Below are 17287 nucleotides of genomic sequence, written 5' to 3'. Positions count from 1 at the left end.
CTGTAGGAGCACAGTGGCCTGATTCAGATGAGGTTGGAGGTGCAGCATGGGGCGTCATGCCTCCAGCATGCATTACTGATCCCACCTACATTCTAGGATGCAGTATTCGATCTTCTACGACACTAACAGCCATCTGCATGACCCATGACGTCACACAAGCCAACCACCACATCTACTACAAAGAGACCAGGAATCTCAGACCTCAGATGGAGATCCTGGCCCCACCCCTCCCAAACAACAGAGACAGCGATACAAATCCGTATTGGGAAACGGAGGCTGCACATGCACAGTATGGGTCCAACACTTGTGCAAGGTTCCAAACCACCGTACTCTCCAGGGGTAGATAACACAATGTACGGTGCTGGAGATCTTCATCTTCATCTATTCATACTCAGGAGATCCGCCACACGACCGGCCTCTGGATGCAGTCTCTCCGGCACACAGGACAGCTGGGATTTGTGTCCGTCCACTGGTAGATGCAGCTGGTGTGGTACTTGTGGCTGCAGGGCAGGACAGTCACCCGTTCTCCTTGTCCAAACTCCATCAAGCAGATCACACACGCCTGTGTGGCTTCATCCTCTGTGGTATGGTGAGATGGGAATCCGCTGATCTCTACCTCCATGACGGGGAGTTCTGCTCGTTGATCTCGGTCACCGTGGCTGGAAGATTGTGCCCGCTGATCTCTACCTCCATGGGCGGGAAATCCTGTCCGCCGATCACCATCATCATGGGTGGGAGATTCCGCATTCTGATCTCCACCAGGAAAGCCGGGAGATTCTGCGTAGTGAGCTCCACCACCATGGCCGGGAGATCCTGCCCATTCTCTGCTGGTTGATGAAAGGTGAGATGAAGATGACCAGGGAGATGATCTGGGTTTGGTCTCTCTGCGGCGTCGGGAGCAGGAAGGGGAGAACGGCTTCTCTCTCTGTTCTCCCTCTGAGGTCTCTGATCCTGACGAGCTCTTCTCTCTCCTCTCCGCTCGGACCGCAGCCTCTCCTCAAACACGGTCTCCAAAGCATCATCTGAAAAGATATAACATATATTACCCATAATAAGTAGCTATAGATAACATCAACAAATCAATTGTTGATCAATAAGTTGTGTTACAGCAATAACATTTTATATAACATTGATAGTAGTGTTACAGTGTAAGTGGCTCTTTCAGAATAACAGGGTTGTTTCATTTATTGCACTTATTTATTTAAGGGATTTTATTTTATTGATTTTGAAGAAAAACCAGCACTAGGTACACAGGCCCTACCTGGGGGAACCCTGGCTTACATCATACAGTGACTTGGGGAACATGTATTGTGTGACTCCGGAGACACCATGTTATTTTGTGGTGACCTGGCTTTTGCCATCTCCGTTCAGCTGCTGGGCCCAGATCTCAGCTGTCAGGGCCGTGTCCATAACTGGATACCTGTCCACTGACCTCAGCTGTCAGCTTCCTATTTCTCCATCTACAGTTCCCCAACACTACGCCCCTAACTCGCTAGTCTGCACCCATGCCTGCTGTGTTCCCTGCACCTGAAGACAAGTATCATGGCGGGAAACTGACACTAAAGATCACTGTGACATCACTATAAAAAAGATGTGTAACCTGCAGACTACAATCCCGAGGACACAGGGTGACAATGACATGTACAGTAGCTCCTCTCAGAACACACATTTGGGGTATTTCCAAGTTGATCGCAGCAGGAAATTTTTTAGCAGTTAGGCAAAACCATGTGCACTGCAGGTGGGGCAGATATAACATTTGCAGAGAGAGTTAGATTTGGGTGGGTTATTTTGTTTCTGTGCAGGGTAAATACTGGCTGCTTTATTTTTATACTGCAATTTAGATTGCAGATTGAACTCACCACACCCAAATCTAACTCTGTCTGCACATGTTATATCTGCCTCCCCTGCAGTGCACATGGTTTTGCCCAACTGCTAAAAAATTTCCTGCTGTGATCGACTTGGAATTACCCCCATTGTGGGAAATGGTAAAAGCAGCGCATTGCAAAGTCCCAAACACAATCATATTGTGCATTATTGTAACGGGTCCTCAAAGTAAGAGATGGATCAATATGACACGTCTGGGCGTTATTTACACACTGGACCCATGCTTAGGGCAGAACAGTAAAGGGGCCTACACACTGGGCGATATCTCGAAAGATATGATGGATATCGTTAATAAATCAATGATAAATCGCTCATATCTTTCAATGTGGAAGCATCAACGATGAACGATCGTTTATCGATCATTGTTGCTACATGCCAGTCAATTTGGACGATATAGATGTATGTACTCTCATATCGTCCAAATTGACCATCGGTATTCTCCAGTGTGTAGGTGAAATCGGTCATCGATAATATTGTTGGACGAATACATCACCCAGTGTGTAGGCCCCTTTAGAGTAAGACGGGTGTATGTAGCTTCATATGCATGTAGAGTAAACCATTAATAACTAACACCACAAGTAATACACACTGGTAATGCTGTACATATAAGATTGTCACACTACAACACAATGACACATAATAGAGACTGTAAATCATTTTATTTGTCAGAGTAAAGTAGATCTGAAGATTCCCCAATCTGCGCCCATACAGTACAGATATATGTCAGTGATCTGCAGATCATTCTTAGTAAATACAGATCTGCTGACTCTGGACAGGCTCATCATTATACTAGAAGCGGTCTGCAAATCTGCTGATTGTTCCCATAAACCCCACATGTGATCCCCACACATTGTAGATTTAGGTTACACACTCATCTGCAAAATGCCAAATTGTCCCAATTCATTGCTGATGTATGGGGGCCACATCTCCAAATGCCACCCGCGTGCCACACAGGGTACGGTGACATGGGGGAGATTTATCAGTGCTTGGAGAGAGATAAAGTACCAGCCAATCAGCTGTGATCTATCATGTGACAGGCTGTGTTTGGAAAATGACAGTTAGGAGCTGGTTGGTTGGTACTTTATCTTTGTCTATTTTACCTCTCTCCAAGTCTTAGTACATAGACCTCTTTTGTGCCCATCTATCATGATTTTTAGCTATTTAAACCCATTGCGTATGATAATGGTGCTCCAGCCAATCAGCTCCTAACTGTCATTTTTCAAACACATGACAGGAGCTGATTGGCTGGAGCACCATTATCATATACAATGAGTTTTAAATAGATAAAAATCGTTAAAAAAAATTGGGCCTCTTTATCTCTCTCCATGTCATAGTACATAGACCTTTTATATCTCTCCCCAAGCTTTCATGAATGCACCCAGAGTATAAGGCAGGACATATAGGTGATGTGCAGCTCACTCCAACTGCCACCCGCATGCCACACAGGGTGAGAGGACATAGGGGAGATTTATCACAGCGTGTAGAAAGGTAAAGTGGGGAGAGATAAAGTACCAGTCAGTCAGCTCCTGTCATTTTTAATGACAGTTAGAAGCTGATCGTTTGGTACTTCATCTCTCTCCAAGCTCTGACTTATCTCCCCCTTACAGTAGATTGGAATCACTGCCCCAAATATCTCACTCACCAGGATCTCCATGACGGCTCCTCCACCGCCTCTGGTCCTCGAGGAGCCGCCTCAGTTCTCTCCGGCTCATCTCCGATGTAAAAAATAAACACAAAATAAAAAATAAAAGTCCAGAAAAGCACAGATTTTATGGTGCTCTGAACAGTAGGATACCGCAGGTAATACGCTGGAAGTAATACACTAGTTGCCGAAACAGACTAGCTCGCCCTTCCAGAGGCCAGACTCTAGTATCAGCCACAAAAGCTTCAACTGAAGAAATGCCACTGATGCTACTGTGCGCTGGGCAGTTATACCATGGCAAAATGGCCGACCTGCCCTCAGGCGGCCATATTTCTTGCTGGCATGGGAAGTTACTATCTGTATTCCCATGATTTGTGCCAACTAATGCTGCTGTCTAGTTTACACAGTATTACTACTAATATTACAATAAATCCCGCCCACTACCCCATAAGCACCTCCCCCTGCGAGGCCGCAGATTGGGGCTGTTTGTATGCAATAGTGACAGTTGGCTGGTATGTCTCATGGTAAAGTCTCATCTCTGTCCCATTGCTATCACATCTCTATCCCAAATCATCACTCATCAGTCTGCAACATACTAATCCATAGGCTCCAATTATTACTGTAGTCATCTGCTTATTATTTCTTTTATCTGGAATTTACACCTTAATTTACACCATGATGTTATAATGTGCACTAATGAGGAAAATCAGGTCGTGCGTCAGATTAATGGCAAGAAGGAAATCATTTTTATTATGTCAAAAAATGACAATTGTGGGAACAATGAGATTGTGTAACAGAGAGGTTTTGGCATTTTCATGTATTTCTAATTAAAAGAAAAACATCAAAATATGTTCTGTGATAAGTTGTTGGTTTTTGTCTTTGGTGTTTGGTGGGAGAGACGTCATGGAGTCTGCAGGTGTTTGTGCTGCTGAGTTTTGCACATCTGCATTTTTGCACCTGTTTTACTTGTGTAAAATGCACTTTACGGACGTGTGACTGAAGAACCATTGGTGGCGGATTGTCTGGCCCGTGGACGCATCCAGGAGGATAGGTTTAGGCTGCGGGGGTTTAGGTTTAGGCTGTGCCGGGGGGGGGGGGGGGGGGGGGGGGGGGGGTGTTAGGTTTAGGCATCCCCGGGGAGGGTTAGAGTTAGGCTGTGGGAGAGAACGTCGGGTTTAGGCTACAGAGGGGCGTGGGGGGGGGGGTTGTTAGATTTAGGCTATAAAAAGGAGGGTTAGGGGGGCATGGGGGATAGGTCAGTATACTTACCTTCCCCTGTTGGGATTCTGCACATCTGGATGCCGCGGTCGATATTCTGACCGGTGACATTTCAATCCCATCCCCGTGACTGTATATGTCCTACAATGGGGCTATTCTAAAGTGAAGTATAAGAGATAGTATGGGTGAGACGTAAAGTGTGGAAAAAGGAAAGAAATTCTATAAATAAATATTAAGTATAAATACTGCGCTGGCTCTTTTCACCATTTCTACATTGTATATTTCTTTTCTGTAGTTGATCTCAATAGAATCACTGTTATATAATCACACTGCTGGATGTACTAATTCAGTCACCTCTGCCTAAGCATGGATATCCTTACACCCTGGGCTGTTGGGGAGCCTTGAGGACCGCATTTGGGAACAATTACATTAGATAAATGAACTAGGGTTATGTACAGAGACCAAATGAACAATATCCTGATTATTGATGATCTCTATACAGATCTATAGCAATGTGTGTTTCTTTACATCTGATCTCACACCGGTGTCCTCTCTTTTGTTTGTTCACAGTTCAGCTGGATCGGACAATGGTTCCAGCCCAGGAAAGGGACCATTGGAGCCATGGATCTTGGTGGGGCATCTACACAAATCACTTTTGAGACCTCGGACAAGATTGACAACGCAGAGAACGAGCTGAACTTGCGGCTGTACGGTCAGTCCTACCGGGTGTACACCCACAGCTTCCTCTGCTATGGGAGGGATCAGGTGCTGAAGAGGGTTCTGTCCAAAGTGGTGAAGGTAAGGAAAGTGACAGCAGCCAGGTCCAATACAATGCAGCTGAGCGAATTGGGGTGTGACACCCGCTAATGTGCGATGCAGGCATGGCTTGGTTTGCAATACAAGAGGGTCTGATTTAGGGCCTAATTCAGACCTGACTGCAACAGCAAAATCTTTCTCTAATGGGCAATACCATGTACACTGCAGGTGGGGCAGATGTAACTTGTGCAGAGAGAGCTAGATTTGGGTGGGTTATATTGTTTCTGTGCAGGGTAAATACCGGCTGCTTCATTTTTACACTGCAATTTAGACTTCAGTTTGAACCCCCCAAACCCCCCCCCCCCAAAAAAAAAAATCTAACTCTCTCTGCACATGTTACATCTGCACCCCCCCTGCACTGCACATGGTTTTGGCCATTAGAGAAAAATGTTGCTTCTGCGATCAGGTCTGAATAAGGCCCTTAGGGGAGAAGTTACCCCATCAACCAGTCAGCAGCTCTGTATAATTTTATAGTATGCAAATTATAGATGTTACTTCAGTGCTGATTGGTTGCCATGGGCAACTTCTCCACTGGCTCACTTCTCCGCTCTTATCACTGCTTAGTAAATGTCCCCCTAAGTCCCATGTGGGCAGTAAAAGGGGAATAACGCCTTACTTACCATTAGCAGTTCCCAGACACAGAGTTAGGCTAATTAGATTGGATAGAGAGAGACCCTTTTATATTATTTTGTTAGAAGATTAAGCCCAGTCCCGCTGTTCCTGAATCTTCTCCCCACCCTAAGGAGCAGATCTAGGGGATAACCCTCCCACTGCACATGTCAGAACAGTATTTATACCGTGGGGTATATTTACTAAGATTCGTAATTGTCGGGATTTGGAGGGAGATTAAACACGAATGACATTGAATGTGTGAATGTGCAACTTTTTGGTTTTTTTACACCTCATTTACTATGCTGTCGTATTCTGCATTGTCGTGTTTTCCGATGTCGATGTCATTCGTAATGTCTGGCAGTGTGTTACGGGAGTCATTAGTAAAACACTGGCGGACTTAACACAATGAATCCCGGCCGGATCTGTGAGATCTGTGCAGGGCTTCATTGTGTACCTTAAAAAAAAGTGTTTAAAGTGTTAAAAATCAGAAAAAAATTGCGTGGGGTCCCCCCTCCTAAGCATAACCAGCATCGGGCTCTTTGAGCCGGTCCTGGTTGTAAAAATACGGGGGGAAAATTGACAGGGGTTCCCCCATATTTTAACAACCAGCACCGGGCTCCACTAGTCAGAGAGATAATGCCACAGCCGGGGGACACTTTTATATTGGTCCCTGCGGCCCTGGCATTAAATCACCAACCAGTCACCCCTGCCCGGGGTACCCTGGAGGAGTGGGGACCCCTTAAATCAAGGGGTCCCCCCCTCCAGCCACCCAAGGGCCAGAGGTGAAGCCCGAGGCTGTCCCCCATCCGTCCCCCCCAATCCAAGGGCGGAGGATAGGAGGCTGATAGCCTTGTGTGTAAAAAAAAGAATATTGTTTTTTGTAGCAGTACTACAAGTCCCAGCAAGCCTCCCCCCGCAAGCTTGTACTTGGTGAACCACAAGTACCAGCATGCGGGGGGGGGGGGGGGGGGGGGAAACGGGCCCGCTGGTACCTGTTACCCGAATAAGTGCATGGTTCGGGTAATCGGTTTTTTTATTTTACCAAGTCCCTGGATTATAATTTATAAGAAGAGAACCGATCTACCCTGGATTTTTTGTAAGTATAATTTTATTTACAGGTGCCCCTGCATTCTACTGGACAAGGGGACCGACTGCTTCATGTCAACATAGGTAAGTATGTGTGTATGTAAGTGTGCATGTATGTTTAATAAAATTGTACTATCACGGTGTGTGTGTTTTGTTTTTATTTGGGTATTTTTTTTTTGTAGTAGAACTACAGGTACCAGTGCCCCCCCCCCCCCCCCCGCATGCTGGTACTTGTAGTTCTCCAAGTACCAGCTTGCGGGGAGGCTTGCTGGGACTTGTAGTTCTGCTACAAATAACAAAAGCCTTTTGTGTTTAAAAAAAGAATATCAGCCTCCCGTCCGCCACCCTTGGATGGGGGGGACAGCCTCGGGTTTCACCCCTGGCCCTTGGGTGGCTGGGGGGGAGACCCCTTGATTTAAGGGGTCCCCACTCCTCCAGGGTACCCCGGCCAGGGGTGACTAGTTGGGGATTTAATGCCAGGACCGCAGGGACCAATATAAAAGTGTCCCCCGGCTGTGGCATTATCTCTCTGACTAGTGGAGCCCGGTGCTGGTGTTAAAAATACAGGAGACCCCTACGTCTTTTGTCCCCCGTACTTTTTGCACCAGGACCAGGCGCAGAGCCCGGTGCTGGTTGTTAAAATATGGGGGAACCCCTGTCAATTTCCCCCCCGTATTTTTACAACCAGGAACGGCTCAAAGAGCCCGAGGCTGGGTATGGTTAGGAGGGGGGACCCACGCAATTTTTCCCCCTGATTTTTAACTCTTTCACACCCCTTCCCACTGATGAACATGCACGCATCTCACGGATCCGTGCATGTTTATCAGAACACGGTAAAAAAAGCAGGTCTATTTGAAAACTGTATTTTTTTACAATCTGTATTTTTTCACGGCAGTGTTTGGCTATTGCCGGCAGTGATTGTGAATTCGAATTTTTAGTAAATTACCGAGTTGTATAAAATAACAGGCGTATTTGACCGATGGTGTATTCATTCGTATTCTTTTTCTTTGACTTCCAAAAAAAATACGAATGCCCAGGGCCATAACTAGCGCAGTTGCCCTGAGGGCGCAACGGCCAGTCGCATGTAATGAGTCAAATTGACTCATTACATGCCGCATCTGCTGTGTGCCGTGCGCCGCGCTGGAGAGGAGAGAGCAGCAGACACGCCGGGCAGCGGAGGAGGAGGGAGGGGGACTGGAGCCGCAGCAGCGCTATGTCATTGGTAGTAAGCGCCACTGCAGCAGTCCCCTATCCTTCCGTATAGGCTGCCCGGCACTGCTGTGAATGCTGGGATGCGGTTCCTCCATCCCAGCATTCACAGCAGCCCTGGGCAGCCTATACGGAAGGAGAGGGGACTGCTGCAGCGGCGCTTACTACCAATGACATAGCGCTGCTGCGGCTCCAGTCCCCCTCCCTCCTCCTCCTTGTCCGATGCCTGCACCGAGGGAGCGGCCAGCATGAGGAGCCTGTCAGCGGGGAGATGGTAAGTATATCTCTCTCTTTCTCTCTCTCTCTTTCTCTCTTTTTCTCTCTCTCTCTCTCTCTCTCTGGGACACCGTCTGCCGTAATGTGTAAAAAGGGGGACTGTCTGCCGCAATGTGTAAAAAGGGGGACACCGTCTGCCGTAATGTGTAAAAAGGGGGACTGGCTGCCGCAATGTGTAAAAAGGGGGACGCTGGCTGCTGCAATGTGTATAAAGGGGGACACCATCTGCAGTAATGTGTAAAAAAGGGGGACGCTGTCTGCCGTAATGTGTAAAAAAAGGGGGGCGCTGTCTGCCGTAATGTGTAAATAAGGGGATGCTGTCTGCCGTAATGTGTAAAAAAAAAAAAGGGGACGCTGACTGCCGTAATGTGTAAAAAGGGGATGCTGTCTGCTGTAATGTGTAAAAAGGGGGGATGCTATCTGCCGTAATGTTTAAAAAAGGAGGATGCTGTCTGCCGTAATGTGTAAAAAAAAAAAAAGGGGAGGCTGTCTGCCGTAATGTGTAAAAAGGGGGACTGTCTGCTGTAATGTATAAAAGGGGCTCTACCTGGTGTAGTGGCGCTACTGTGCAGCGTAATTTTAATAATGGAGACTACTGTGCACCGTAGTATGAATTGCTATTATTTTGCGGCCACGCCCCTTCCCATTAAGCCACGCCCCTATATATTTTTTTACGCGACTACGGCGTGCACTGCCCCTATCTTGCATGAAGGGGGGGGGGGGGCCAATGCCGTTTCTTGCACACAGCGCTAAAATGCCTAGTTAAGGCACTGCGAATGCCCTCATCACTGCCGAGATTTCAGTTTAGTAAATTCCCGAGATGACACTTTGATGAAAAAACACCAAATCGGTCAAAATCGGGAGCTTAGTTAATATACCCCCAGGAATAGTGTGCGGTCAGTGCTTTTCACACACACTGCACACGAAAGTCCCCATTGAATTGGTTTCACATTTGCAGGGTTGCACAGTTTCTCCCGACAACAAAAAAAAAAAAACACGAAAAAAAAAAGAGACAGAAATGCAGAACTTAAAATCTGGAGCTACAGCGCCATCTTGTGGTGGAATAAAGTTTCAACATGTTATAACTTTAATTATTTCTCTATATATTTTTCTTTATTTATGACTTGTTATTGTTTTGGCCGGATATAGGACACAGGGAGAGACCAGTCAGCTCCTAACTGCCATGTTACAGGCTGTGCTAGAAAAATGATCGTTTCAAGCTGATTGGTACTTTATCTCTCTCCAAGATGTGATAAGTCTGTTAACAATAAAAAGTTCTGAACATTTTTTATTCTTTTTAATTTTTTTACAATAACCAAAGAGCAGACCCTTGTTACAAATGTATTAATTATATGTGATTTATTTTACTTACAGGAACAGTCCTACTCTGTGACCAGCCAGAATCCGTGCTGGCCAAAAAATTACACCAAAACATTGACATTTGGAGACATTTATGAGAGCCCCTGCACTTCCAGCGAGAGACCTGCGAACTATGACTCTGCCCTGACCATCACTATGACTGGCAGCGGAGACAGCGAGCAGTGCCAGAAACATGTGACCAGCCTCTTCCAGTTCTCCGAATGCTCCTTCTCCTCCTGTTCCTTTGATAAAATCTTCCAGCCCCAAGTGTCTGGGAAATTCATCGTAAGTTCAATGCTACGTTAAAAATCTATTTTTTGCATAATTGACAGTAATGCTGAGGTTGCGGCTTGTGCAGCAGCAGTGAGGTCTGGGGGAAGGTAGTTCCATCACTGCCTGTAAACACTGTCTTATTGGAGCAAGTGCGGTGACGCTGACACCTGGCCTCACAGTGCATGCACAGCTGCCTTCAAGGGTTGAGTCAGAAGACCGTGCACTGCATCGCTAGGCACCATTCATGAAGCATTGCTGGGCAGTCTGGTGATGCATTGTTCCTGTTGTGCATAGTAGTTATAAAGAATATGGAGCAATAGATGGGGATGTGGGTGTGGGTCGGTGAGACAGTCTGAATTCCGGGGCACTGAGGCTTCTGATTGGTTCTCCCACTGTCAGTGCAGTTTTACACTACATTTAGGAGAATTGACAAAATATGTAAATAAATACAATGTATCTGGGTTTCAACAATTCTTTTTTCACCAGTCACTATGGGCAAGCTGGCAAATATATGAACGGCAACACAATATCAATCTGCGTTGTATGTAATTACTGCAGTCTGCTAGTGTACACTGGGCCGCTAATTACCTGTGTGCCATGTGTTGCCCCCTAGTGGTAGAAAAACAACACAGCGGAGGTACTAAGTAGATGGGTGTTTGGGGGGGAGGGGGTGCCACACAGGGAGCCCTCAAACAGGCTCGGGCTTCATCCTGCAAATGGGCAGCTGTTCCCGATCTGGACTAACCATGTTATGTCCCTTTAGTCACAAGTAGAGTCACAAGTGAGTTGCATCTGTGTGCGCGTGTAAAAACACCCATAATATATGCTAGATATGCATGAAACTTCCTAGCGTTCATTCGCATGAGCCCCCTGGTTCTTTATTCCAGTCTCGGTTTAATGTATTAACGCTTTTACTTCCTGTACGGTAAACCGATACCGTTGGGAATTAGCGTTTACTGGAAGTGTCTTGTGCCACATTTACCGTATGCTTAATAGTTCCCCCCCCCCCCCCCCCCCCATGCAAACCGCTACAAGCCAGAGGCCAGCTCTGCCTGCTGTTGCCACGACAATACTCTAGTGCAGGCTTCAGGCCTCTATAGCAATCGTAATATAAACATATCTCCCAACATGACCCTCTCCAGGAGGGACAGAATGCTCTGCTCCTGGACTTCTTTCTTACTTTATGATAGCTATCACCTGTGCTGAAACAACTTTCTTATCCATTCACCTGTTCAACACAGGTGCTGGCAATCATAAATTCAGAGAAAAGTCCAGGAGCAGAGCATTGTGTCCCTCCTGGAGAGGGTCATGTTGGGAGGTATGATATAAACAATAGAACCTAGCTCTATAAACTCCTCTGTACGGGGACACAATGGGATAGTAATGGCTCCTGCTTGTTGTTTCAGGCTTTTGCAGCTTTTTATTACACCATAGACTTCATAAAATCGGTGCTGAAGATGCCAGTGGATTCCCTGGAGGATCTCCGTATAGCCACCGATGCCATCTGCTCCTCCACTTACACGGATGTGAGTCACGGTAGAAGCGGAATTACTTCATGATCTCTGTGTAATGTCGTTACATGCCGACTTAGTCAACAAGTCAGCTTTATAGTCAGTCCTAAAATCCTCTTTATGTCGGACACGTTGTGGCTTTGTGACGTTTTCTGTTTATTAATCCATTGTTACCGACCTTTTAACATAATTGACACTTTACTGGTGACCTCAGCGTGTCACATGTCTTCATGGACCTTCGTGCACTCCAGGGGCAAACACAGGACATAAAGAGGGGGAGGGGGGGGGGGGGGGTTCCAGTTCTGCCACAAAACATGTTCTCTTAGATTTTTGTCATTTAAGTAAATGTTATTTAGGAGGCAGAGAGATAATGGAGACGGATGGACACTTGGAAAAAGGAGGGGTGGGGTGGGGGGGGGGGTGATGGGTAAGGGGGGGGGCGGGTAAGAGACCCAGACAAGAGGGAAATAGCAAAAATGGGAGACGATGGAGCATTCTTCATGGCTCATGTGAGGCATGTCAATAGGGGAAGTGGTTAGCATCCTGGCCGTCGGGATGCCAGCAGTCATGTGATCGACGTCAGAATCCCGACACCACTGAGCCCGATAAGTGACTTTTCTCATTCTACTTTTTAATTGTGGCCGCACACTGAAACGCGTTGGGTCCCTAGCAGCTGCCCTGGGTGTATTCCCAAGGCAGTCTGGAACACACCCAAAGCAGTTGGATCATGGAATGGTTTCAGATTGTTCTGCATCAATTGAAGCCATTCCACAATCCATTCTTATTCCCATATGATCCTGTGTGGGTGATTCAGCCAGCTGTGAGGCTCCCAGGACGGGCAGTAAATGGGGATTGCACATTGGAAGCAGTAGGTGTGACCTTATGACTAGTGAGACCACAATAGACGATCTCTCGGTCTGTCCTGTAAATCTGTTCCAATGTGGCCCTGATCTACACCCGTGACCTGTTCCTTACTGCCTGGCCAGGATATAAAGCCTGTTCTCTCTCTGTCCTACAGCTATCCAACAAGTCACCGCCCTACCTGCAGAAACACCTCAATGGCTACTGCACCACCTCAAGCTTCATCTACCTGATCATCAGCAAAGGATACAAGTTTGACAATAAGACGTTCCCAGACATCTCTTTTGAGAAGAAGGTGGGTATATGAATCTCTATGCTCATCCGTCAAATTCCAGAACCACCCACATAACCTCCCTAATCTGTTCTACCTGATAACTAACCCCTCTACACAGTTCACACAAATTTTACATGTGTTCCTGTTTCATATCCAAACTGTCTATTGACCCCAGGCCATCATCGCTGTGTGACTGGATCACATAGCCCATTGAACAGTCATTACCCTTACAATCCGGCTGGCCAATATGCATTATGTAGAACATTAACCTCATGTATCAAACTCCTATTCCCCTATAGATTATAAGGTTGCAGATGGGGCCAGCTCACCTCCCTGTCTATGTGTTATTACCCAGTCTCATGTTCTGTTGTATTTTACCAGCGCAGAGTAATATGGTGGCACTGTGTAAATGTTTTCTGCTTCATATTTTCCCCACAGGCTGGAGACACCTCTATTGGCTGGGCCCTGGGCTACATGCTGAACCTCACCAACATGATCCCCGCCGAGGAGACCTCCATTCTCAAAGCCACCAACTTCAGCTCCTGGTCCGCTCTGATCTTCCTCTTCGTCGTCCTTATTATTTTGGCTCTGATCATCTTTGCCAGCACCTTCAGGTCGAATAAACAGCAGCAAACCATCTGATTCCCATCGGAGGACAAGGGTCTGAGCCTTACTTGCCGTCCCCGTGCAAAACGGAGAGGATTTTGCAGCAGCTTCTACAAGCTCCACACTCTTCACAGAGCGATACGATGACCTTCTTCCACCTGGTCACTTCCTCTGAAGCCCGGGCATGAAACGCAATAATAAATTGGAATATAGATCACAGCTTCTCTCCATAGGATGGAATCCCCCCCCCTCTGACGTTTATGTTCTAGTTGTCACTATGGGAGTTGGCCGCTGGCTCGATGTCGCTGTCCCTGTAGCGGACTCTCGTTCACGTCTTGTGCACAATGTTGGGTTTTTCCAGAAATGTCTAGTCTGCTAAATGTGAAACACCTATGGGAGTAGGTTTACTAAAGCTTTTACAAGAGAAGTTGCCCATAGCAACCGATTAGATTCTATGGCATCCGAGAAAATGATAGACCGAATGTGATTGGCTACTGTGGGTAATACCTCCAATTGTCTGTTTTTAGAAGCTTTAGTAAATGTACCCCATAGGATGAAACCACTGTACACGCACATACACACACTGCCCATTACAGGAATTACAGTATTATAATATTTCTCAGAGAGTTTTCTGTCAGACTCTGCATGTGTTGGGCCCTGTGCTGTTGTCTCCTGTGCAAAACGTGGGGTCATTATTCTGTTATTTTAGTACGTTAAAGGTACAAGAACGATATTATTTGCTTTTAACTTTCCAGTTGTGTAAAAATAAAAGCACACACAAAAAATCAATGCAAACGAAAAAAAAATATTTAACACAATTTTACTATCGGTGTTTCACAGTGTCTGCTGCCAAAGCTGCCATTCAGTAGACCACCACTGTTTGTGTCCTGGTTCCATGATCCCCTGATCACAAAACCGTCTTCTGCTTCTTATTCATGGATGGTGACCCCTAACTATACAATGTGATCTGAGGTCATTGATCGTGACCCCTAACTATACAATCTGTGATCTGAGGTAATTGACGGTGACCCCTAAGTATACGATCGGTGGTCTGAGGTCAGTGACTGTAACCCCTAACTGTACAATCTGTGGTCTGAGGTCATTGACGGTAGCCCCTAACTGTACAATCTGTGGTCTGAGGTCATTGACGGTAACCCCTAACTATACAATCTGTGATCTGAGGTCATTGACTGCAACCCCTAACTATACAATCTGTGATCTGAGGTCATTGACTGCAACCCATAACTATACAATCTGTGATCTGAGGTCATTGATGGTGACCCCTAACTGTACAATCTGTGGTCTGAGGTCATTGACGGTAACCCCTAAATATACAATCGGTGGTCTGAGGTCATTGACGGTAACCCCTAACTATACAATCGGTGGTCTGAGGTCAGTGACGGTGACCCCTAACTATACAATCTGAGGTCATTGACGGTGACCCCTAACTATACACTCTGGTCTGAGGTCATTGACTGTGACCCCTAACTATACACTCTGGTCTGAGGTCATTGACGGTAACCCCTAACTATACAATCGGTGGTCTGAAGTCATTGACGGTGACCTCTAACTGTACAATCGGTGGTCTGAGGTCATTGACGGTGACCCCTAACTGTACAATCGGTGGTCTGAGGTCATTGACGGGTCTGGGACTCCAGGTCGACAACAAAAAGGTCGACACTCCTTAGGTTGACGCCAATTGGTCGACACACCTTAGGTCGACATGGACAAAAGGTTGACAGGAAAAAGGTCGACATAGAAAAAGGTCGACATGAGTTTTTTAATGTTTTTTTGGTGTCGTTTTCTTCGTAGAGTGACCGGGAACCCCAATTAGTGCACCGCGTTCGCTTGCCATGCTTCGGGCATGGTGCCTTCGCTCGGCACAGATAACGATCCACGTGGACTACGATTGGAACGGTAAAGTATGAAAAAGTTCCAAAAAAGAAAAAAAATTGTGAAAAACTCATGTCGACCTTTTTCCATGTCGACCTTGTTCCTGGCGACCTTTTGTCCATGTCGACCTAAGGTGTGTCGACCCATTGGCGGCGACCTAAGGTGTGTCGACCTTTTTGTTGTCGACCTGGAGTCCGGATACCATTGACGGTGACCCCTAACTGTGCAATCTGTGGTCTGAGGTCATTGACGGTAACCCCTAACTATACAGTCGGTGGTCTGAGGTCATTGACGGTAACCCCTAACTATACAATCGGTGGTCTGAGGTCAGTGACGGTAACAGCACAAAGAGCGGAGGTGCACATGTGATAACATAAACCATTAGTAACACATGCACCATAGGCACAATTCCGCACATATATTATTGTGACACCTGTGCATTGTCACGGAAATCCTAAAATGTGATCCACTAGGGAGTAATTAAGAAGATAAATAAGAAGTGGAGATTTTAGTAATTATGTAAACACCTTTCACCACTGTCCATTATTTCCTGTCCCAGGATTTCAACATTTTGATTGTCCCTATTTTTTCTCTTTGTATTTGTGTAATGCAGACATGGTCATTGTATAAAAATACTTGTGTTCAGGAACTGTGCCTAGCTTCTATGGTGGCGCTAGTAAGACTACTACGTACAGTCTCATTACTTCCCCTCTCTTCCCTGATCACCTCCCAGATCCCTCCTGTCACTCCTACTGAGGTGTGATAATCCTTCCACAATACCCTAACCTGGAGCTGGTGGGGCCTGATGCCATGATATATACATGATGAGTTGGGTGGGGGGGATATACTAAGCCTTGGAGACAGATAAAGTACCAACCAATCAGCTCCTTCCATGTTACAGGCTGTGTTTGAGAAATGACAGTTAGGAGCTGATTGGTTGGTACTTTATCTCTTGCCGCTGCTTCGTACTGTACATCTGTGTGATGGCATGGTGGTGAAAATGTAACGGTGAGCATTGAAAGAGGCGGCAGACACAAGCCTCTGGATTTACTCACAGTTTACACAGAGAAATATCCTAAAATGACATTTGACATGTACAGTTTTTTTTTTTTTTTTAAATAAATAAATCTCCATGGCGGACAATAAGTATCTTGATAGTCACTATTTATCTTTGGCTTGTTTTTCATGGTACTGTTAATCAATTCTAATCCTACAGTGTGTATAGTCCCATGGGAGTACATGTCACATGATATAGTGAGTAGAGCGGCTTCAGGATACCAGTCTGAACTGTTTGTGCATTGTGACATCCTCCCCCTCCGTCTCCCTCCCCTGCCGTCCCATTACAGTCTGATAGCTGTGTGAGCCTGTGTCTGTATAGCAGACTCCCTTACTGTGTCTGCAGCCATATGTACAGAGTAGACAGGGATTTGTACATGGATCGCTAAGAAATGTGATCAGATTCAAGTGTAAAAAGGTACAATACCCTATGTGGCATTGCTGCTTATAAGCCGTGACTGTAATATGATGTACTTCCAACCACTCTCTGTCCACGCTGGATGGTTCTAGTACCTGGACTATAGGAGTAGCACCACTGGAGATGCAGAGTCCCTGCATGTTATATTCTGCCATCGGAAAAGCTGACGATTGCCTATGTACAGGCCCAGTGACAGGGATAATGTGGGTCCAGCACGTTGTGGGGATCATTCCTCTGGCAATCTGAGGTAATTGTGAGTATCCACATTCCAGCTTGTAACGTTCTCCTGAAAT

The 17287-nt window shown here is 46.2% G+C and overlaps 1 protein-coding gene across 1 annotated transcript in view; it reads left to right on the top strand.

Annotated features, from left to right (window-relative positions):
- Nucleotides 1-16669, top strand: part of ENTPD2 (ectonucleoside triphosphate diphosphohydrolase 2) — an 89905-nt gene extending 73236 nt beyond the window's left edge. Inside the window, exons 5-9 of the mRNA XM_063936254.1 lie at nucleotides 5315-5542; nucleotides 10118-10387; nucleotides 11782-11901; nucleotides 12905-13042; nucleotides 13460-16669. Of these exons, the coding sequence (XP_063792324.1) occupies nucleotides 5315-5542; nucleotides 10118-10387; nucleotides 11782-11901; nucleotides 12905-13042; nucleotides 13460-13663 (960 nt within the window). The 3' untranslated portion in view covers nucleotides 13664-16669. The remainder of the gene's footprint in view (nucleotides 1-5314; nucleotides 5543-10117; nucleotides 10388-11781; nucleotides 11902-12904; nucleotides 13043-13459) is intronic.
- Nucleotides 16670-17287: the final 618 nt, after the last annotated feature.

This window comes from Pseudophryne corroboree, chromosome 8, assembly GCF_028390025.1.
Source record: "Pseudophryne corroboree isolate aPseCor3 chromosome 8, aPseCor3.hap2, whole genome shotgun sequence".
In the NCBI taxonomy this organism is placed as follows: Eukaryota; Metazoa; Chordata; class Amphibia; order Anura; family Myobatrachidae; genus Pseudophryne; species Pseudophryne corroboree.
Note: the sequence above shows the minus strand (reverse complement) of the source record. Positions and strands in the feature narration are given on the sequence as shown.